This window comes from Pantherophis guttatus, chromosome 17 (genome assembly GCF_059756535.1).
Source record: "Pantherophis guttatus breed Tessera chromosome 17, ASM5975653v1, whole genome shotgun sequence".
Taxonomy (NCBI): Eukaryota; Metazoa; Chordata; class Lepidosauria; order Squamata; family Colubridae; genus Pantherophis; species Pantherophis guttatus.
Window position 1 is genome coordinate 3,525,061 of NC_142079.1, and position 23,447 is coordinate 3,548,507.

At 47.9% G+C, this 23,447-nt stretch overlaps 1 protein-coding gene across 1 annotated transcript in view; it reads left to right on the plus strand.

The window, feature by feature from the left end:
* Positions 1–283: 283 nt before the first annotated feature.
* Positions 284–23,447, plus strand: part of CABP7 (calcium binding protein 7) — a 38,777-nt gene continuing 15,613 nt past the window's right edge. Inside the window, exon 1 of the mRNA XM_060685142.2 lies at positions 284–1,046. Within this exon, the coding sequence (XP_060541125.2) occupies positions 935–1,046 (112 nt within the window). The 5' untranslated portion in view covers positions 284–934. The remainder of the gene's footprint in view (positions 1,047–23,447) is intronic.

Consider the following 23,447-nt stretch of genomic DNA (forward strand, 5'->3'; position numbering starts at 1 on the left):
AGGGGGCGGGGGGAGAAAAGGGAAGCCCCCCCACCCCCCACCCCCCGCCGCAGCTCTCCCCTCCAGTCAGAAACTGCCAGGAGAGCCGGAAAGGAATCGGGTTTGTTGGGATCTGGCGGCTGGAGAAACTTCTTCTGGGGAGGCCTGGACCCTTGGCGGCCCCCCCACCCCTCCACTCCACCCCCCTGGCCTGCCTGCCTGCCTTACCTGTCTACCTGCTGCTCCTTGAGCTCCTTTAAGGGATTTTTTTTTGGGGTGAGGTTGCGGAGAACCGAGGCCGGCTCAGAAGGCTGCTTGCGGCGGACTGGCGGGGGGTTGAAGCTTGGGGCTGGAGACTAAGAGCCCCCTCCCCGCCCCCCCCCCACTCCAAGAGGGACCAGACCGGGCAGGCGCTGAGTTGAGTTTCTGCCGAGTTGTCATCATCCTCCGGGAATTGGAGCCGGGCTGGAGGAATCGGAGGGTCTCGGGCGCCCCGGAGCTAGATCTCGGCAACCGACGCAAGGGAAATCGAGGCAAGCTTAGCCAGCCGTCCAACCTGAGCGAAAGGGAGATGAGCCACCGCTTCCAGCAGCCTCCAGCCTCGGCCGCCGCTTCCAGCCTCCGATGTCTCTTCTGCGCCGCGGGGGTCGCTCTCCACGCGAGTTCCAGTTAGGACCCGCCGGTGCGTGGCGGGGAAGCGGTTGGGTCTACCGCTAAGGAGCTTTCAAGCCCCGGAGTGGGCGAAAAAGGAGTCTTTTTTTGGGGGGGACAAATTGGGAGGAAACCCCCTCCCCTCCCTCTCTCTCTCTCTCTCTCCTCTCGCATCCCCACCGCTCGCCCCTCTCTCGCCTGTGCTTTCCGGCTGCTTCCCGCGTGGCATCCAGCTCGCCTCTTTATGACATTTGGAATTAAAAGTTTGGGTTTCTAGAAAAAAACAACAACCCCACCAGCCAAGATGCCGTTTCATCCCGTGACGGCCGCTTTGATGTACCGGGGCATTTATACCATCCCCAATATTTTGGCAGCGGATCCCAATCCGGTGGATATTCCCGAAGACGAATTGGAAGGTACCGAGAATGGAAATGGGGCTGCGCGGAGTGGGTTGGGAAAGAGTGGTGGGGGGAAAAGAGGGGCGCGCGTGGCAGGGCGTCCTTTTAAACCCAGGGGAAAGGGGGGAGGGAGGGGGCAGCGGCTTCGGGGAAGGGGCTCTGGGTTGGTGCAGGAGGGGGGGACATTACCCCCCCACACACCCCACCCCCCACCCCCAAATCCCGGGAAAGCGGAGCCGGTAAACAAGCTCAAAAAAAAAAAAACCAAACAACAAAAGTGGCGAGATTATTTTGACGTGCGCGCGGGTGTTTTTGGATGCCTAGCGGAGCTTGGCGCTTTTGCCGCGGTAGAAGAGGAAGGAGAGAGGTCTGGGGAGGGGGGGGCAAAGGGGCGGGTGTTTGTGTGTGTGTGTGGGGGGGGGGTTGAGCTGGTCTACCTCGCAGGGTTGTTCGGAGGAAGGGAATGCGAAGGAGAAACCCAAAGGGACAAGCCGGGGATCGCCTTCCAACAAGCACACCACGCCGCCTTTTTTTTGGGGGGGGGCACAATTCATCTCGAGGTGGGGTGGGGGGAAACCAGAGATTGAAAGTGGGGGAGCCGGGGAAGGGGAGACGCGTGGAAATCCGGCTGGAAACCACCGCAACGGCGGTGTGTCTATTGGGGATGGAGAGGAGAGACCAGTTGGAGACGTGCTGGCTGGGCATTCCGGCTTAAAATGAGCCCCAGCTCTATTGGGGGGGAGGGAGGAAAGGGGGGCCCGCCGGAGAAGAAGGGGAGCTTCCCGACGCCCCCCTCCCCAACCCACCCTCTCTCCCCCCCCTCCCTCTCCCTCCGCTGTTTTTCCAACAGCAAGAGGCATTTCCTGCAGTCTGAGCGCGGGAACAGGTAGCGGCGGGGGCGGCAGTCTCCTTCCAGGCAGCTCTCTGGACTTGTGTGTGTGTGTGTGTATGGTTTTTTGTGTGTGTGGTTGTGTGGGGAGGAGGAGGGGTCGCCCTGTGATATAAACACCCTCTGCGGCGCCTGAAAAAACGAGAGTTGCAACTTGGAAAGCCGGCTGCCCACCGTCGCCCCTCTTCTCTTTCTACCCCTTCCTTCTTCCCTTCCTGACCGCCACCCACCCACCTCCCAGCCCCTGAGGCCGCCGATCCTAACCCACCCACCCACCCGTCCCCCCCCGGAGGAGAAAAAGAACTCCCTGCTCCCTCCTCATCCACGCGTGGCGAGGAGCCGCCGCCTCCTCTTCCTCCAGCCTTCGCGCGGCTGCAGCGGTGCGCCAACAGAAAAAACACACAAGAGTCTGGGGGGGGCCCTGGATTATATAGAGTGGGTGGGTGCCGCTACCTCGGAAGATATTTGGGGGTGGGTGGGCATATTGGGTAGCGAGGAGTGGGCATTTCTCCTCCTCCTCCTCCTCCTCCTCCTCCTCCTCCTCCTCCTCCTCCTCTTCTTCTTCTTCTCTTTCTTTCTCTCTCTCCCTTCTCCTTCCCCACCGCGGCAGATTTTCCCGATGGCGTCGTCTTCTGGATTGGGTTTTCCGAGGGGGTCTCCACGCGGAATTGCGGAGAGGGGTTGTGGGTGGGTGGGTGGGGGTATCGAGCTGTCAATCTCTCTTTCTCCGCCTTGACTGCTTCTCTCTCTCCCCCCCCCACCCTTCCCCTCCCCCGCCATCTCCCCCCTTCCCCCCCCCCAAGCTCCGCATGGATCGATCGTTGGCCAAAGTCACGCAGGACTGTGTTTATATCCATATTTTAGAACCGATCTCGGCTGGCGGGTGAGATTGGCAGCGCCTGGTTTTTTTTAAAAGATGGGAAGGGAAGGGAGGAAACGGTGCGCCCAACCTGGACTCAACAGGTCCGCCTCGAAAACGGCCGGCCAAATAAACCCCGCGGGCTGCCTTTGACCGAGCGAGTCCGTGGATTCGTCGTGCCGTGGGAAGCTTGCCGGGGAAGCTCTCTCTCGGATCTTCGGCGCGGGACCAAAAGAGAAAAAATCGCTAGCATTCAACCTGTGTCGATTTCACGGTGTTTTGCCACTGGGACCAGTCTCAGGCCGCTGCGTGGGGTGTGGGGGGATCTTCCTTCCACCCGAGTCAGGATCAAAATTGCGAAATAGGAGAGAAGGGGAGGCTCTAAGGGGGTCCCCGCAGCCTTCCCCGGAGGGCCAAAAGCTCATAGCCCAAGAAACTCCCAATTCTGCAGAAAACGGGCAGCTTCCTTCCCACCCACCCCACTCAAAGAGACCACAGAAACAGCTCTCCCTGGTCTATTCCCCCCCCCTCCCTGGCAAATTTAAACCCACTCCCCCCTCTATTTTTGGCCCTGTCCCTCCAGCCACTCAGAGGTGGGAGGGGGCTTCAGCTGTATACAAACAGTCATTTCCTCCCCCACCACCATTCAGAAACTGCCTAAGTCTGTCTAAACTCTTTGGCTTGAATTGTAAATAAACAAAAAAATAAAAATAAAAAATAGAATAACATTTGGGGAAAAAACTTCAAAGGAAAAAAAAAACTCTCTGGGGCCCTCCAAAATGGTTTTTAATGGGATTTTAAAAATTGTATATACTTGGGGGTTTTAAATTGGGAGGCCGATTGGTTTAATCTCTTTTAATTATCTTAACTTTTGTATTGTATGTATTTTAATTTTGGCTGTTCGCCGCCCTGAGTCCCTTTTGGGAGAAGGGCGGTATACAAATTACATTAATAATAAAAAATAATAATTTTAAAAAATGAATTGGGTTGCCCTGCCTCTCTAGACAGATAGCAAGATAGATTTTTAATTTGGTGGGCTTGGCTGGATCGGATTTCTTTTCCGTTTGCACAAAAACCGGGAATCATGATTAATCAATGGGATGGGGTTTGTGGGCGCTCCATCGTTTTTCACGAAAGAAAAATTCGGAGAGGCGTTTCTTCCCAGATGATATCTATAAGGACTGCTGCTTGAGCAGGGGGTTGGACTAGATGACCTCCGAGGGCCCTTCCAGTCCTAGGATTTCTAGGATGGCGAAGGGAAATCTGTCTCTCCAACCTCCCAAAGTCAGGGTTGTTTTCCCGCTGTAGCCTCCTCTTCAATAAAAGAGGGTGGGGTTTTGTCCTCACCCATCAACCTAGTTTGGTTTTGGTTTGTCTGAAATCCACTGGTGTGTTTTAAAAGGGGCTTGTTATTCCTCCGTCACCCACTATTCTTTCTTGACAGCTGGGTCAAATCAGGATCTCAAGAATAACAGAGTTGGAAGGGACCTTAGAGGTCTTCTAGTCCAACCCCCTGCTGAGGCAGAAAACCCTACACCACTGCAGACAAATGGTTATCCAACCTCTTCTTAAAAACTTCCAGTGTTGGAGAATTCACAACTTCTGGTGGCAAGTTGTTCCACTGGTTAATTGTTCTCACTATCAGGAAATTTCTCCTTGGTTCTAAGTTGCTTCTCTCCTTGATTAGTTTCCACCCGTTGCTTCTTGTCCTGCCCTCAAGTGCTTTGGAGAATAGCTTGACTCCCTCTTCTTTGGGGCAGCCCCTGAGATATTGGAACACTGCTCTCATGTCTCCCCTAGTCCTCCTTTTCATTAAACTAGACATCCCCAGTTCCTGCAACCGTTCTTCATATATTTTAGCCTCCAGTCCCCTAATCCTCTTTCTTGCTCTTCTCTGCGCTCTTTCTAGAATCTCAACATCTTTTATTGTATCACGGTGACCAAAACTGGACACAGTTTTCCTAGGGTGGTAGATTCTAGATATTTATTCTCTATTTTGGGATCGAACCTTGCAGAGTCTTAGAGTTGCTTGACTAGACTCGCTGCATCCTGAACGGGCCAATAAGATGTCCCATCGCTTGGACTGGGGACAGGGGGTGGCTTTTGATGCAGAAGATCTCGGCTAAGTAGAAGTGGTTGTCCATGTTTTTTCTGGACCTCAAAACCTGGACCTCAAAACCTTTAACACTTGATCTGTTGTGAAACCCCCTCCTCTTATTCAAGGGTAAAGATAAAGGTTCCCCTGGCACATATGTGCTAGTCGTTCCCGACTCTAGGGGGCGCTGCTCATCTCCGTTTCAAAGCCGAAGAGCCAGCGCTGTCCGAAGACGTCTCCATGGTCATGTGGCCGGCATGACTCAACGCCAAAGGCGCACAGAACGCTGTTCCCTTCCCACCAAAGGTGGCTCCTATTTTCCTACTTGCATTTTTTTTTTACGTGCTTTCGAACTGCTAGGTTGGCAGAAGCTGGGACAAGTCACGGGAGCTCACCCCCGTTACGCGGCTCCAGGGATTCGAACCGCTGAACTGCCGACCTTTTGATCGACAAGCTCAGCCTCTTAGCCACTGAGCCACCGCGTCCCTACTATTCGAGGGTACGGACCACCAAATCAGTCCTGGCGCCTTCCCATTTTCTTAGCAACGTATTTCAGAGCTGTTGTTGTTTGTTTGTGAGCGAGAAGAAGTACTCGGTCGAAAATCACCCAGTCACCTTCTGTGTGCAAAGCACGAAAAAAAAATCATGATTCCCTGGCTTTGAATCTAGAGCCTTTAAACCACTAGCCCAGACTGGCATAGGAGGAGAAGAAGAAGAAGGATGGGAGATTTGTACCCTCCGCTCTCAGTTCCATCGTGCCCTCAGATGCCCTCAGAGTTGTGTCCTCTCTACCAACGGGTGCCCTCAAATGCCTCCTTCGAAATGTTCGAGGGAAGCACCAACCGTCCAGGAAGATGTGAAGAGACGAATCTTCAGAGAGATCCTGAAGACATCCTGAAGTTCTTTCTGGGCCCTTTATTTTTCTTTATTTATTTTATTAGTTTATTGATTTATATATGCCGCCCTTCTCCAGAGACTCAGGGCGGCTTACAATGCGTTAAGCAATAGCCTTCATACTTTTGTATATATTTTATACAAAGTCAGCTTATTGCCCCCACAAACTGGGTCCTCATTTTACCTACCTCGGAAGGATGGAAGGCTGAGTCAACCTTGAGCCTGGTGAGATTTGAACTCGCAATAATTGCAGGCAGCTGGCAGCTAAGTGCTACTTTAACAGCAGCAGTTTAGTCCACTGCGCCACCGGACTCTTGTCCCAGGCCCTTCCTTTGCACGTCTCCAGCTGTGAAAAATTCGGGGACTCCTTCTGTTTGCATGCTACATACGTGAGACAGTCCTTCTGTCCCATGTCAAATGAAGAGCCAGGAGCTGTGCAGAGAGCCCAGGAACCCAAGCGTCACACGATGCTCAACATCCATCTCTCCTCTGTTGTGGCATCGCTATTACTAATCCAGGCTGGGCTTTTTGGCCATGAATTGTGGGCTGTTCTTTCAGCTGTTTGAGACAGATGCAATCCACCAGCCTTCTAACTCCACCTAGTCCGGTCCACGAGCAGCTGTGGGGATATTTAGCCCTTCTGGGTGACCCATCTTTGCATCCAGAGCTTATAGTCTACCCTAACTTCTTGGCTCTTTGCAGCTGTTAATGATTGCGGGTCCTTGGTGCTTTCTGGGCTTGGCTGTTTTCTTGCAGGTGTTTCATGACCCAACTATCTAACATCATCAGTGCTAAATGGGGGGTGGAGTTTGCAGTGAAGAGGAGGAGGAGGAGGTGGAAAAGGAGGAGAATAGTGGGGTCCTTGGTGCTCTTTGAGCTTGGTTTTCTTGCAGACATTTAATTAACCTACTAGGTAACATCATCAGTGCTACAAGGGAGTGGGGTTTGCAGAAAGGAGGAGGAGGAGGAGGAGGAGGAGGAGGAGGAGGAGGAGGAGGAGGAGGAGGAGGAGGAGGAGGAGGACTGTGGGTCCTTGGTGGTCTGTGAACTTGGCTGTTTTCTTGCAGATGTTTGATGACGTAACATCATCAATGCTAAATGGGGGTGGAGTTTGCAGGGAGGAGGAGGAGGAAGAGGGGAGGAGGAGGAGGAGGAGGAAGAGGAGTTGGAAAAGGAGGAGAATAGTAGAGTCCTTGGTGCTCTCTGAGCTTGGTGGTTTTCTTGCAGACATTTCACTAGGAGGAGGAGGAGGAGGAGGTGGTGGTGGTGGAGGAAGACTGTGTGGTCCTTGGTCTTCTTTGAGTTTGGTGGTTTTCTTGGAGACATTTCATTAACCTACTAGGTAACATTATCAGTACTACAAGGGAGAGGGGTTTGCAGAAAGGAGGAGGAGGAGGAGGAGGAGGAGGAGGAGGAGGAGGAGGAGGAGGAGGAGGAGGAGGAGGAGGAGGAGGAGGACCTTGGTGCTCTCTGAGCTTGGCTGTTTTCTTGCAGACATTTTGTTACCCAACAAGGTAACATCATCAGTGCTAGTAAGGGAGTGGGGTTACCTTCTGATTATTTATCAACAGGGCAAGACACTGTGTGTAAACAGGGAGCAATCCCAAACTCCCTCCTAGCACTGAGGTGATCTAATTTGGCAATGAACCGTCTGCAAGAAAACCACCAAGCCTCAGAGAACACCAAGAGTTCAACCCTGAGCTGCAAATATTCTCTTCTGCTGGGAGCTGCAGTTATGTAACATAATGCAGCCCTCTTCAACTGGCAGGTGACATGATTGTACCTGGGAAGCTACCTGATAATCAGATCAGAATAATCCTAAGAGACCCAGTTTTGCTCGATTTAATTTTTTTAACTCGAGCGTCACGTTTTCCTTGCCGTCCTTTGGAAGAAAATGGGATTGCCGTACGTGGCGGACCACGTTCCTCTCCTCCTTGATCGGCAAAGCACATCCTTAGGCCATCCTGGATCCCACATTTTCACGCAACACCACATCTTCACAATTGAGGGATGGGATTTTTCAGCTTGGCTTCTGGAGAACCAGTTCAGTTGCACTCCCTGGAGAGAAGACTAGAATAATATTAAATTATTAGTATTGTTTGAGGTTGGTTGAGTTGGTCTTGAAGGCCCTCAACGAGATATCTTATGAGGTTCCTTCGTCAATGTCTTTTCCCCTCCTTTTGTCTGTCTTCGCCCCATCCAGAGAAGGAAGGCAGAAGGATGAGGAAGTGTCTGTGTATGTCCTTTTACTTCGGGTGTGAGAATTGTGAGCTCTTCCACCCTGCACAGAAGGTCAAAGAAGGGTAGCTTTGTCAAGAGTGATATTCACACAACATGTGTAATCCGATTACTTGAATTTCCTAGATTTGGACAACTGATGGATTTGTGATCATAAGGAAAACAACATTAAAATGATTCAGAGTTCAAGGCCAACTAAGCTTACTACATTGTGGGAATATCGCAGCTAAGTCTCCGACTGACCTGGTTTGAGAGTCATGAGCGATGGACAAGGGGCACGAGAATGTTTGAGCTTGCGTGGCTTCATGGAACCACAGATTAACTGGCCACATTTTAGGACAAGATTGACGTGGGAGTCCAGCTTGTAAGGTTAGCGTTATTACGTATGGATCAGTGTTTTGTGGTGAATCGAGCTAACGGGGGAACGGAGTAACAAGGGATAAAAGTACTGCATTTTGAAAATATACGCCGGATGTGGTCTCCGGTGGCTACTTTCTCCTTACCCTACCCAGAAACTCCATTTCATGGGGGTGAGCTCCAACTTTTGATCCAAATCAATTTCCCACAGCCCATTTAAGCTAACTTAACCTGAACTATTTATTTAAACTAACTTAACCTGAATCGCGTTAGGGACGTGGTGGCTCAGGGGCTAAGACGCTGAGCTGGTCGATCGAAAGGTCGGCAGTTCAGCGGTTCGAATCCCTGGTGCCGCGTAACGGGGTGAGCTCCCGTGACTTGTCCCAGCTTCTGCCAACCTAGCAGTTCGAAAGCAGGTAAAAAATGCAAGTAGAAAAATAGGGACCACCTTTGGCGGGAAGATAACAGCGTTCCGTGCGTCTTCGATGTTGAGTCCTGCCGGCCACATGACCACGGAGATGTCTTCGGACAGCGCTGGCTCTTCGGCTTTGAAACGGAGATGAGCAGCGCCCCCTAGAGTCGGGAACAACTAGCACATATGTGCGAGGGGAACCTTTACCTTTAACTAATCCACTCTCTGGGTTCCTACGAGACTCTGAACCATAGACCGACTAAACCAGCTGGTTTAGTGGTTGCATACTGCCAGAAACTAACTCAGTTATCTCGGTTACTTACCACTGGACTTAATGTGTTGTCTGAATAGAGCTCCTTGGGTCTTTCTGTGACCTGGGTCAGCAGAGGATGGGAAAGACATAGCCACTCTGCAGAACTGACCAAGTTTGTTTGTTTTTTTTAATTTACGCTTACACTTCTAACTTTACTTCCGACATGCAAAGTCTCCGGGGAGTGGGGGGGGCGGGGGAGAAAGCCAAGATTCGCTTAACCACGGCCCAACAACCGCACTGACTTGCTTAGCGACAGAGGCAAAGAGTGGCAAAATGGGGCAAAACCCGCCTAGTGCCTGAAACGTGGAGCTCCGTTTATAGTTGCAAGTCGAGGCCTATCGGTAAAACCACACACAGAACGGAGCCGTCGGTCTGGCGTCCTTTCAGGACTTCAGAATTTCAAGCTTTCCTCTCATTTATTTTTTATTTGCAAGTTAAGGACACGGAAGAGGTCTCTGGAGGCTTCAGAAAGCTTCAAGAAGCAGTGCTTTTCCTTGATTGCGTAACCTCTCTTCCATCTCATTACAAAATATTCTGATTTGCTTGCCGTGGCTCAGGGAGCATTGCAAGCAAGTCAGACCCCCCCCCCCACATTCCTCTCCAAAATAAATTTCCCGACCCCTGCTGCAGTTAACCGGGCCATCTTACAACAAGAAAGTTGTTTGTTCGTGTTTTTTTTTTCAATCGCAGCCTCCTGATTGAAATGTGACAAGCCACGCATTCACGCTTACGAGCCGCACAATATTTTCTACGATCCGGAGGGCTGCCGTATGTCTACATATTTTTTTTTCTTTCTTTCTTTCTTTCTTTCTTTTTTTTTTTTGCAGTAAACCTACTCAGAAAAAAAAAAACCCTGCAGTTTTTTTGGTTTTTTTTTTTTCCCCTTAAGTCTCAAAACGAATGGCACTGTTTTGAGATTTCAGCTGTTGGATATTTTGGAGCCGAGAAATGAAACGAAAAGGAGAGAGAGAGAAAGAGAGAGAGATGGAGGGAGAGAGAGAGGGAGAGAGGGAGAGAGAGAGAGAGATGGAGGGAGAGAGATGGAGGGAGAGAGAGAGGGAGAGAGAGAGGGAGAGAGAGAGGGAGAGAGAGGGAGAGAGAGAGAGAGATGGAGGGAGAGAGATGGAGGGAGAGAGAGAGGGAGAGAGAGAGGGAGAGAGAGAGGGAGAGAGAGGGAGGGAGAGAGAGATGGAGGGAGAGAGATGGAGGGAGAGAGAGAGGGAGAGAGAGGGAGGGAGGGAGGGAGAGAGGGAGAGAGAGAGAGAGAGAGAGAGAGAGAGAGAGAGAGAGAGAGAGAGAGATGGAGGGAGAGAGATCGTTTAGCATGGCAAGGGGAAAATATTGGGGGGGGTGAGAACAAATGAATTTGTGGCTTTAGCAAGCCAGCTTCGAATGGAATCGCCTGGCCCGTGAGGATGGAGAGCATAGATGGAATATTTCCAACTGTTGGAGGGCGCAACGCTCCCCCAAAAACCCCCCCATGTAGCCAAGCCATGTTTATTTAGGAGAGGTGAAGCTGCTTTTTTAAAACCAACTGTTCCCCCAGATAGAACAGCCGGAGCAACCTAGTGCAAACAAGAAAGTGCATTAACATTTCCATTTCGAATTTCAGATCGCATTGGCAAGCAAACAGGGGGGGCTGCGTGTTTAACTTGATTGAAAGCTTTGGCAACCACGTTTGCTAATGTGCAAAAGCCCTTGCTTGGTTTTAAATGTGGGTTGTGGGGGGGGGGGAGAGAGAGAGAAAGAAAGAAGAGAGAGAGGAGAAAGAGAGAGAGGAGATAGAGTGATGAGAGAGAGAAAGAGAAAGAAGAGAGAGAAGAAAGAGAGGCGATAGAGTGATGAGAAAGAGAGAGAGAAGAGAGAGAAGAAAGAGAGAGAGGAGAGAGTGATGAGAGAGAGAAAGAAGAAAGAGAAGAAAGAGGAAAGAGTGATGAGAGAGAGAAAGAAAAGAAAGAGAGAAGAAAGAGAGGAGATAGTGATGACAGAGAGAGAGAGAAAGAAGAGAGAGAGAAGAAAGAGGAAAGAGAGTGATGAGAGAGAGAAAGAAGAGAGAGAGAAGAAAGAGAGAGGAGATAGAGTGATGAGAAAGAGAGAGAGAAGAGAGAGAGAGGAGAAAGAGAGAGAGGAGAAAGAGAGAGGAGACAGAGTGATGAGAAAGAGAGAGAGAAGAAAGAGAGAGGAGATAGAGTGATGAGAAAGAGAGAGAGAAGAGAGAGAGAGAAGAAAGAGAGAGAGGAGACAGAGTGATGAGAGAGAGAGAGAGAGAGAGAAGGCAGCTTCTCCAGGAGTAGGTATGGTTATATGATGCACAGCCAGCAAAATAATAATAATAACAAACTAAAACAAAAGGATGTGTTAATTGAATAGCCAGCAGAAGAAAGACCCCAACTGCAGCTGGAGTGTTAATGCAAAAATTAAGCGATGGGTTGTTTTTGAGCCAAAGGAAAAACAAACTTACACAAAAAGTGTAAGATCTCCTGCTTGAGCAAGGGGCTGGACTAGAAGACCTCCAAGGTCCCTTTCAGCTCGATTCTGATTCTGATTCTGACTCTATCCCTCTCTTGATGCATCCAAGCTTTTACACCCCGGTAAATTAAATTAAAAACGAATTAAAATTTACCATTTACCAAATCAAGGGAAAGGCATGAAGTCAGTCCGAAATCCTGATTTGACAATTAAGGGGCAGGAGGTGTCATCTCCGCTGCGTTAAGGACTTAGAGTTAATCTTCTCTAGAGCTTCCAACAGAAAACTTTGAGTTAACTTGGACTTAAATCACAGCCGCAGCTGCCCAGGTTTGCTCAAACAGTCTTCTGAAATTCTCTGCTACATTTCATCATTAACGACCCCATAACGGGGTGGAGTCTGGGCAATTGAATAGAGCTAGCAGAGTGTTTTAATGGCCGGATGCCCTCCTTGTTGCCAATGCAGAGTTTTTGTTCAAGAGACATATTCAGGAGAGAGAGAGAGAGAGAGAGAGAGAGAGAGAGAGAGGGAAATATTTGCCTCTACCGAGGATTGAACTCACAGCCTCCTGATTGTGAGGCGAGAGCGTCACCTCTAGGTCACCACACCACTCCTGCAAAGGGCATTTATCATAATTATCTTCTTTTAATGACCCCATAATCCCTTGCGGAGTGGAGTCTGGGCAGTTGAATGGAGCTGAGTGTTTACTGGCCAGATGCCATTCCTGTTGCCAGTACGGAGTTTTGTTCAGCAGATAGATTCTCAGTGTGCCCAGAGAGAGAGAAATATCTGCCTCTACCTAGGATCGAACTCTCAGCCTCCTGATTGCGAGGCGAGAGCTCCGCCTCTCGGCGGAAAGTCACTAGGGAAAGTCTGCTCTTAATGACCATGGCCATATCCTGTTGAAATCCAGTTTCCCTTAAAGCCCCCTCCCCAACTTTAGCACTAGATACAGCGGATTGAACAACAAGGATGAAACCCTCCCCTCAAAATATCCTGGGATGCATTGCGCTTCGATTTCAATTTATAGCAATCGTGTCCCCTTTGCTTTCCCGCACATGAAATAAATCTGCAAATGTCATGCAGATGCGCGTTCTCTCGTTTGGAATTCCCCCTCCCTCCCTTTCACCGCTGCGTAAAATGATCTCCCACACTTATGGGAAACAGCGGCATAATTCGGCTGAATTAATGCCTTTCCCGGGGTCCGCTGTTAGAAATTGCTTATTTAAGGAACAGCCTAATCAAGCGTAAATTGTTAAATGAACTTAAAAAAAAACAAAAAAAAAAAACAGATTCATCCGGTTCGTTATTGCTCCGGAATTGACTTTCTAATTATTTCTTTTTTAATTGAAGAGGCTCAAATCTTCATTGCCCTAAATTGTACAGGGAAGTGTGCAGGTGTAAGAAGGAGTGGTGTAGAGGCGGAGCTCTCGCCTCGCAATCAGGAGGCTGTGAGTTCGATCCTAGGTAGAGGCAGATATTTCTCTCTCTGGGCGCACTCAGACAACAGAGAGGCAGAGGAACAGGAGGAGCCTGCTCCTAGTACCTGCATACGCAGAGCTGCCAGATGACAAGAGCAGCTAAAGCAAAAGGGACGACTTGGGAGTAAGGCCAGGAGATGATTGGCCCCTCCCATAAGGCTTAAAAGAGAAACAAAGGCACTTGGGGCCTTTTGCAGGAAAGCAACGTTGTTAACTCTGTTTCCAGTCGGCATCTCTTGTTTGTTTCTGAACTTCGTAGGGCTTTGCCAAGTAAGGCCTTTGGCAGGATGTCAAAGAAGATAAAGGTTGGTGGCTATCCCGAAGGACTTCTTCCGAAGGACTTGTTTTTGGCAACTAATTGGGACTCATGTGGGAATGAACATAATTCTCAGCTGTTACAATAAAATAGGTTTGTTTCGGACTAATTGTGTCTTGTAATGACTCGGTAAGCCTCGGTCACAACACATGGTACCCTTAACCACTAGACCAAATGTCAGCAACCTGCAGCTTCAGAGCCGCGTGGGGCTCTTTGAGCCCTCTGCTGTGGCTCCCTGTCGGGTGATCCCACCACTGGCTGCCTCCCTTCATCCTCCCCTCCCAGTCACTCCTAGCCTGGCCTGAGAAGTTAAGGGTGACGGCGGGGGATGGAGAAGTGGCTAGGGCAGATACAGAGAGAGGGGGAGAGAGCGACATACAGAGGAGGGGAGAGAGAGGGAGGGAGAGGGAGAGAGAGATGTCAAAAGGATTTTGTGGTTCCCGGTTGTTTTTTAACAACCGGTTCTCTGTCCTAATGACCAGCTTGGTAGGCGTGACTAGGGGGGTGTCATGTGACTGGTGGAAGTGAGTGACATCAAATTGGCTACGCCCACCCAGATTTTGTGGCTCCTGGTGTTTTCCTTTCTGTGGGAAACGGGTCCAAATGGCTCTTTGAGTGTTTAAGGTTGCAGACCCCTGACCTAGACCAAACTGGCTGTCAGGTTTCGATGTTGCACTCCCCAAAAATTAATCTTTGCTGAAATATTACATTTATTGAGTACGACAGATCTGGCCCCGACTTCATCGTAGCCGATACTAACCCTCTGACCCCCAAACCCTTCCCTTTCCGTTCCCAATTCTCATCTTCTCATTGGCCATCTTCCAAGTCAGTCTCCCCAGCTTCTGACCTCAACCCACAGGAATGTCCCCCTCCCATCCCATCTCCTAGGGGATATTATCTACAGAGAAAATAAGTAGGAGAAAAGTCAAGCCTCGTCTCCTCCTTTTTATGGCAGCATCAGAATGCTGACACTGGCCTTGTGGAAACAGAGACCACAAAATCCATCAGATATGTTTATTTGGCCAGTGAGCAGCAAAATTAAAAAGAATAAACCAAAACGAAACAAAGCAGAGAAACGCATTAATATGTACTAGCAGCTAGCAAAATAAATCACACAATAATAACCGTCCAACCTGCATTACAGCGTTATTACAATTGCTACCCGGGAGAGAAATCTAAAACACCGATTGATATAAAATAAAAACAAAAACTATATATCCTCTACAATGAATGGTCGCGATATAACAAACCAAAGTAATATTTTAACACAAAGGCAAATTTGTCTTTGAGCAATTATAGCTTGCCTTCATCATTAGTGACACAACGTTCAGCGGCTGCACAGAACAATGAATGGCTTTAAATCCCCAAAGGAGAAAGTTCGTGTCAAATTTATTGGGCCTCCCCCGGGGAATTGATCTACGAGGGGCGCAATGTAAATTGACCTAATGCCGCTGCAAAATTTACAACGTAGGATTACGTGTGACACGGACGGTTTCGACCACCTCCAACCCCAGATGGGCAAATAGGCTCAGCTACAGGGATTTTTACAATGTCTGCCTTGAAGAAGTGTGGATGGGAGAGCCTTTGGAGAATCTGCGTCTCCGCTTAGGGGAGGTCAGAGAGACCCCAAAAATGTCTGGAATTCTGTCATTAAAGGGTATTTTGGCTTAACGGCTCACGCTAAAATCTAAAAGATTCTTGGTTGAGCCCTCTCTCTCCCTCTCTCTTTCCCTCTCCTCTCCTCTCTTCTCTTTTCTTCTCTTCTCCTCTCCCTCTCCCTCTCTCCCTCTCCCTCTCTCCTCCTCTCCTCTTCTCTCCTCTCCTCTCTTCTCCTCCTCTCTCCCTCTCCTTCGCCTTCTCCCTCTCAGCTTCCGGCTGGCTTAAAATTTTAATGGGTTATTTTATGGGCAAAGGGTTTTAAATTTTGGGAAGCCAATTTGATTTAATTCTGTTTTAATTCATCTTAATTTTTATATTGTATGTATTTTAATCTTGGCTGTTCACCACCCTGAGTCCTTCGGGAGAAGGACAGTATACAAATTTAATAAACCAAACCTAAACCTCTCTCCGTCTCTTCTCTTCTCTTCTCTTCTCTTCTCTTCTCTTCTCTTCTCTTCTCTTCTCTTCTCTTCTCTTCTCTTCTCACTCTTCCTCTCCCTCTCCCTCCCTCCTCCTCTCCTCTTTTCCTCTCCTTCCCTCCCCTCTCCCTCTTTCTCCCTCTCCCCTCCCTCTCTCCTCTCCACCCTTCTGTCCTCCCCTCTCCCTTTCCCTCTCTCCTCCTGTCCTTCCCTCCCATTTCCTCTCCTCCTCTCCCTGTCTCCCTCCCTCCCTCTCTCCTTTCCACCCCTGTCCTATCCTGCCCCCTCTTCTCCTGTCCCTCCCCTCCCGTTTCCTCCCCTCCTCTACCCCTCTTTCTCCCTCTCTCCCCCCTCTCTCCCTCTCCTCTCCTCCCCTCCCCTCCTCTTCCCCTCTCTCCCTCTTTCCTCTCCTCTCCTCTCCTCCCCTCTTCTTCCCCTCTGTTTCTCTCTCCTCTCCTCTCCTAGCAGAGAAAGAAATTCAGAAAACATCCTCCTAACTTACCACTATAAACAAGAGGGGTAAGGACCATTGTACATTGAGACCAGCAGACCAGACAGGAAACACAAATCAGACGAAGCTAATTATACTCTATTATTGTAAGGCTAACATTAACAGAATCTTGCAAGTCTGAAAATACAAATCTCCCACTGTCTGTTTTGTAGCCTGAGAGAAGTTAGGGAGTTTCCTTCTCTGCCCGTTATGCAGCTGCAGGCTCTGCCCTCTCTTATCTTATCCTTCCCTCCTGGCTCCCAAGGACATTCGCACATACCATTACATTCACCTATCCATTTGGCCACTAGGCAAGGGTTCCCAGTTTTTCTCTCTCTTTCCTTCTCATCATGCATTCAGCCCAAGCTAAGCTACGAATGGTAAGATATTTCTTCTTCCCTGCACCTTCTCAGGCTTGGCAACGACAGATGACCATGAATCACCCACAGGGGGGTGGGAGGTTGGGGGGGCTTATCTCTGCACTGCATGCTGCCTCCTGTAAAACCCACCGTACAGGACAAATGTCCCCACAACAACCCAGTGCTCAAAGGAGCCCTTCTCGGCTTTCGGCCATCCCTGTGAATGAAGAGACAGATGGAGGCTGGATCAGAAGTACGTTGCTACCTCTGCTGTCCTCCCAACAGAACTGCAGTAGTAAATCTCTCCGTCGCAGCACAATTACAAAGATTTTAAGTGACTCTCCTTACTTCTAGGTTGGCTCTCTCTTTGATGAGCTTCCACCCGTTACTTCTTGTCCTGCCCTCAGAGAACAGGTCAACCCTCCCCCATCTCTTCTCTGGGACGACCCCTCAAATATTGGAAGAGTTTTATCAAGTCAGCCCCTCATCCTTCTCTTTGTTACACTAGACTAGGTGTCAGCAACCTGCAGCTCTGGAGCCTCATGTGGCTCTTTGGGCCCTGTCGGGTGATCCCACCACTGGCTGGCCCCGCTCCTCGCCCTCCCCTCCCAGTCACTCCTCGCCTGGCCTGAGAAGGCAAGGGTGATGGCAGGGGATAGAGAAGCAGCTGGGGCAGAGACAGAGAGATACAGAGAGAGGGGGAGAGAGAGAAGGAGGGAGAGGGAGGGAGAGAGGGAGGGGGGAGAGAGAGATGTCAAAAGGATTTTGTGGTTCCCGGTGTTTTTTAACAACCTGTTCTCTGCCCTAATGACCAGCTGGATAGGCATGGCTTGGGGGGGGTGTTATGTGACTGGTGGAAGTGATTGACAATCGAGTTGGCCACGCCCACCCAGGTTTTGTGGCTCCCGGTGTTTTCTTTTATTCTCTTAAATTAAATTTCTTTTATTCTCTTAAAATTCTTTTATTCTCTTATTTTATTATTTATTTAGTTATTGGGGGGACATTGAAGGCGGGGCTGCATGTACGACCCCCGTCTCTACCATCCAATCTAGAACTAAGGACAAAATTCCTGATATTTGGAACAATCAATCAGTGGAACGGCTTGCTTCCTGGAGTTGTGGGTGCTCCATAACTGGACAGAGACTGGACAACCATTTGTCCGGGATGATAAAAGGTCTCGTTGGAATTCATTGTTGGAATGTTTTTTTTAAAGGAACAGCTACAGTAGTATTCAGCCAGTAGATGGCAGTGTTTCGAAGTTTGGATCTATGGTATATACTCTATGCTCTTTTGTTCTAAGTAGAGTTTCCTGTTTCCTGTTACAGTTGTACAGTTGAGCAGTAAAGCACATGGTGACTGTGCTCCTTGTTTGTTCTGCGGTGCTGTAAACATACAGAATTTCGAACTCTCCTAACTTGGACTGGAGGAGAAGACCTCCAAGATTTTTTCCAACCCTATGATTCTATGTTCTGTGTAGTATTTTCATCCTAAGTAAGGAATAGCTCTTTGTCGTACGGAACTGGTGGCAAGCATCTTTCCACAGTGCGCCAAACTGTATAATTTGGGGGTCACAAGAGCCGAGACACGTTTGCAGTGCAAGTTATGTCCTAATGAATTAAACCACACTAAGGTTTGACGTGCTCTGATTCACCCCACTTGTACAAACAACTGGCATCTCACAGTGTGATAAACCCGATTTTATTCAGCCTCTTCTTGAGTCCTCTCTAATGAATTGTGACAGGCCCAGAAAATTAAAATTAAGACTGAAGTCTTTTCTTGTGATTACGAGGAAGAAAATGCTGCTGGTTCTTATCTTGACAGAAATGTGCACAGGCAGCGCTGCAATATATATGTATATATAACGTGAGGACTTTGTCCAAACTGATTTTTGGTCATTTCCATTCTCATTATCAATCCTTCTGGTTCGTATTCTCTGTTATTATTAATGGAACGGAGTCAGGAGGGACCTTGGAGGTCTTCTAGTCCAACCCCCTGTTCAAGCAGGAGACCCTATACAATTTCAGACAAATGATTTTCCAATCTCTTCTTAAAAAACCTCCAGTGTTGGAGCACCCATAACTTCTGGAGGCAAGTCATTCCACTGATTAATTGTTCTCACTGTCAGGAAGTTTCTCCTTAGTTCTAGGTTGCTTCTCTCCTTGATTAGTTTCCACCCATTGCTGCTTCTTCTGCCTTCGGGTGCTTTGGAGAATAGCTTGGCTCCCTCTTCTTTGTGGCAGCCCCTGAGATACTGGAAGACTGCTATCATGTCTCCCCTGGTCCTTCTTTTCATCAAACTAGACATATCCAGTTCCTGCCACCGTTCTTCATATCTTTTAGCCTCCAGTCCCCTAATCCTCTTCCTTGCTCTTCTCTGCACTCTTTCTAGAGTCTCCACATCTTTTTCACATTGTGGCGACCAAAATTGTATGCAATATTCCAAGTGTGGCCTTACCAAGGCCTTATAAAGTGGTATTATCCCTTCACGTGATCTTGATTCTATCCCTCTGTTTGTTTGTTTGTTTGTTTATTTATTTATTTATTTTTCATATTTGTATACCGCCCTACTCCCGAAGGACTCATCCTTATGCAGCCTAGAACTGTGTTGGCTTTTTTGGCAGCTGCTGCACATGGCTGGCTCCTATTTAAATGGTTGTCCACTAGGACTCCAAAATCCCTCTCACAGTTATTCCTGTTGAGCCCAGTACTTAGTCCAGAAAATACATGAAAACCTAAAAGCAGTGGTGAAATCCAAATTTTTTTACTACCGGCTTGGCGGGCATGGCAGGGGAAGGATACTGCAAAATCCCCATTCCCTCCCCACTCCTGGGAGAAGGATATTGCAAAATCTCCATTCCCACCCCACTCTGGGGCCAGCCAGAGGTGGTATTTGCTGGTTCTCTGAACTACTCAAAATTTCCGCTACCGGTTCTCCAGAACCTGTCAGAACCTGCTGGATTTCACCCCTGCCTAAAAATATATAAAATCTCTAATCCTAACAGGGTAGGCGTTTCATAATTAAAATAGATGAGAGTTTCAAACTTAGCCTTAGGAGGATATTTTCCTTATCGGCTCCTGCAAAATATATCTCTAAGTTTCGCCACGCGAATTCCTGGTTAAGCATCTGATTTGAAAAATGAAAAGGAAGCAGGCAATATTTCAAAGTCAGAGCACCTCTCCACCCTTAAAAGAAAGAAAAATGAGACAATTACAAAGCAGTAAATATCTGGATAATCAGCTCAGATTAAGAGATTTTCCGGAGTGGATTTTGGACCTCCCTAAGATCAGCAAGGGATGTGGTGGCTCAGTGGCTAAGACGGTAGTTCAGCGGTTCGAATCCCTAGTGCCGAATTTCTCCTGCAAATTTCTCCTGCATTCCCTGAATGCCATCGAGGGAATTCCATAAGGGACATTGCTGTCATTGATACTGTCCGATGGCATGGGGCCAATTTATTGAATTATTATTATTATTATTATTATTATTTATTGGTTAATCTTTAGTGAGATTCACAGCTTTTGAGGCTGGTTAATAGCTCAGCAGCTCGAGTCCTAACCAAGGACCTAGGAACTGTTAAGGTATAATAATAATAATAATAATAATAATAATAATAATTATTATTATTATTATTATTTAATTTGATTTATATGCCGCCCTTCTCCAGAGACTCAGGGCGGCTTACAGTGCGTTAAGCAATAGCCTTCATACTTTTCTATATTTATACAAAGTCAGCTTATTGCCCCCAGAAACTGGGTCCTCAATTTACCTACCTTAGAAAGGATGGAAGGCTGAGTCAACCTTGAGCCTTGGCGAGATTCGATCTTACTTTAATTGCAGACAGCTGGTGTTAAATTACAGAGCTCTGTCTGTTGAGCTATCCAGGCTCAATTATATTTATATGCCACCTATCTCACGCCAAGCAGCGACTCTGGGGGGGCTTATTCGGGGCGCAAAAAAACAGGAGACTGTTCCCATTTTTTTTCCTCAGGGATGAAATATTAAGCTTTTGATACCCCTCTCTTCGATTGAAAATGTTGCTTTGATGGCTGGCAGGGGAACTGTGGGAGTCCATGCGTCTTAAAAGTTATTGAAGTCGAGAAACGCTGGTTTACACTATACAAATTTGTAATTACAGGTAGTTCTGTAAAACTCCAGTTTTGGAGCATTCACAACTTCTGGAAGCACATTGTTCCACTTGTTAATTCTTTTCACTGTCAGGAAATTTCTCCTCAGTTGTAGGTTGCATCTCTCTTTAATTGGTCTCCAGCCATTGCTTCTTGTCCTGCCTTCAGGTGCTTTGGATAATAGCTTGACCCCCTCTTCTTTGTGGCAGCCCCTGAGATATTGGAAGACTGCTATCCTGTCACCCCTTAGTCCTTCTTTTCATTAAACCAGACATACCCAATTATTCCAAATATTCTCTTTTTATTTATTCCTGGCTGCACAGGCTGGGGACGGTGGCTGCTATATTATTCCAAGACAGGAATGGGGAAAGTTTCGCTACACACAGAGAAAGGGAGATGTACTTGGCAAGTCATGTTGAAGGTGGCTTTTAAAATATTGCAAGATAATGATCAGATGGAGAGCTGGAGTTGAGACAAGATATATCTTGAGACGAAAAAAGACTCATCAGTGTCAGGCCTTGGCATGTGGTAACCTGGCAGGAAGGAAGCAGGTGTGATATCGGGCATCAGCGCCAGTCCATAGCTGTCTTAAGGTTGTTCTTGGTTTTTTCCGCTATCAAAATCGGCGTTTTCTTGCCTATTTCTGTAAAACTGAAACAGAGGAACAATAAAACCACAACTTCCAGCCCTTGTTTATCCTTGTAACAGTAACAGAGTTGGAAGGGACTTTTGAAGTCATCTAGTCCGACCCTCCTCCTCCCCCGCAGGAGACCTATAGGGATTCGAACCGCTGAACTGCCGACCTTTCTGATCGACTTATCAATAGAGACCGAGTGGAGCAGGTGGCCAGTTATAAGTTTCTGGGTGTTATCATAAAAAGAGGAGCTGATCTGGGACGCTCACATTGCTGCACTGGTCCAAAGAGGCCAGCAGAGATTATACTACCTGGGACTTCTCAGGAGACAACAACTGAATGGAAAACCGTTGGGGACCTTCTACCGCTGCACCATAGAGAGTATTTTAACTTAACTGCACCTGTGTCTGGTTTGCCAATGGCACAGCGGCAGATAGGAGGATTGGCGCTCCAGAGGGTCAACGTCATTGCCCAGAGGATCATGGGTTGCCCCCTCCCCTCTTTGGAAGAGCTTTTATAGCTCCCGCTACCTTCAGAAAGTTCAAAACATTCTTAAAGATCCATCTCATCCTGGACACTCTTTTTTTTTTTTGAACTATTACCATCTGGCAGCCGGTACAGGACAATAAAAACAGAGGACAAATAGGCTGAAAAACAGCTGCTATCCCAGAGCAGTAACTATATATTGAATTCTACGGTATTTATTTATTAGTCCAATTTATATGCCGCCCTTCTCCGTAGACTCAGGGCGGCTTACAATGCATTATAGCAATAGCCTGCATACTTTTTTGTATATACCTGCTTATTAGGGCTTTTGGGGGCCCCTAAGCGGTGTAGTTCTATATAAAGTTGGCTTATTGCCCCCACAATCCGGGTCCTCAATTTACCTACCTCGAAAGGACGGAAGGCTGAGTCAACCTTGAGCCTGGTGAGATTCGAACTTGCACTAATTGCAGGCAGCTGGCAGCTAAGCGCTAGCACTTAACAGCACTTTAGTCCGCTGCACCACCGAGGTATAGTGCAATATTAATGCAATATCGGGGGTTTTCCGTTCAGTTGTATAGAATGTGAAGGATGGATTGCCTGTGTTTTATTTTTATAATTTTCTATGTATAATATACACCGAAGACGGCATTTAATTTCATTGCACAAGGTGCAATGAAAATAAAGTAAACTAAAAAAAAAAACTAGGGTCAAAAATTCCTCCAAACTTTTATTTTTATTTTTTTTTATTAATCATATTTCTATGCCGCCCACTCTCCGAGGACTCTGGGCGGCTTACAACAAATCGACAGTATACTAAATAGCATATTGCCCCCCCAACAATCTGGGTCCTCGGAAGGATGGAAGGCTGAGTCAACCTTGAGCCGGTGAGATTTGATCCGCTGATCTGCTGAACTAGCAGTCAGCTGAAGTAGCTGCAGGACTGCACTCTAACCACTGCGCCACCTCGGCTCTCAGGTAGCCCCTCAATTTACCAGCAGAATTGAGACCAGTGTCCTGCCTTCAGGTGCTTTGGAAAATAGGCTGATCCCCCCCTCGTCTTGGTGGTAGCCCCTCAAATATTGCAACACTGCTATCATGTCACCCCTGGCCCTTCCTTTCATTAAACCAGACAAGCGTTCTTCATATGTTTTAGCCTCCAGTCCCCTAATCATCGTTGTGGCTCTTCCCTGCGCTCTTTCCAGATTCTCAACCTCTTTTTAATATTGTGACGACTGGTTCTTGTTAACGGCGTATGGCACGTTGTGTTACACAAAGGGTGCTTGCTCTTTTTTTTTTTTTGCCCTTTTCAATCATCTGAAATGTGATTATGCACCGTGCCACCCTCCTCCTCCCTCCCTCCGTCCCCGATCGTTGCTTTCCATCGCAACTCTCTGTCTTTGGACGTTTGCCAAATGCATTATGCATTGGATTTTAGGTGTCTGCCATGCAGCAACTCCACCAGGTGGTGAAGGAGAGGGGGGGGGTTTCCATTGTATTCATATCTGGGAGCTTTATTTGGTCTTTGTCCTTGGATAAGCAAAGGCACCGTCACAACAAGAGAGGGGTGAGCATTTTGAGATATTGAGGTAATTTTCAGGGCGGATTTTAAAGTCTGCAGAGGTGCGAAGGATGAGCTGGGGAAGGGAATGGATGAAAAAGTTATCCAGCAGTATCCAGATAAAGGTAATCCTCAATTTACGATTATTTTTAAGTGGCCATTCAATAGAATAGAATAGAATAGAATAGAATAGAATAGAATAGAATAGAATAGAATAGAATAGAATAGAACAGAACAGAATAGAATAGAAGGAGGAGGAGGAGGAGGATGGAAGAAGGAAGGAAAATAGTATATAGAATAGAATAGAATAGAATAGAATAGAACAGAACAGAACAGAATAGAATAGAATAGAATAGAATAGAAGGAGGAGG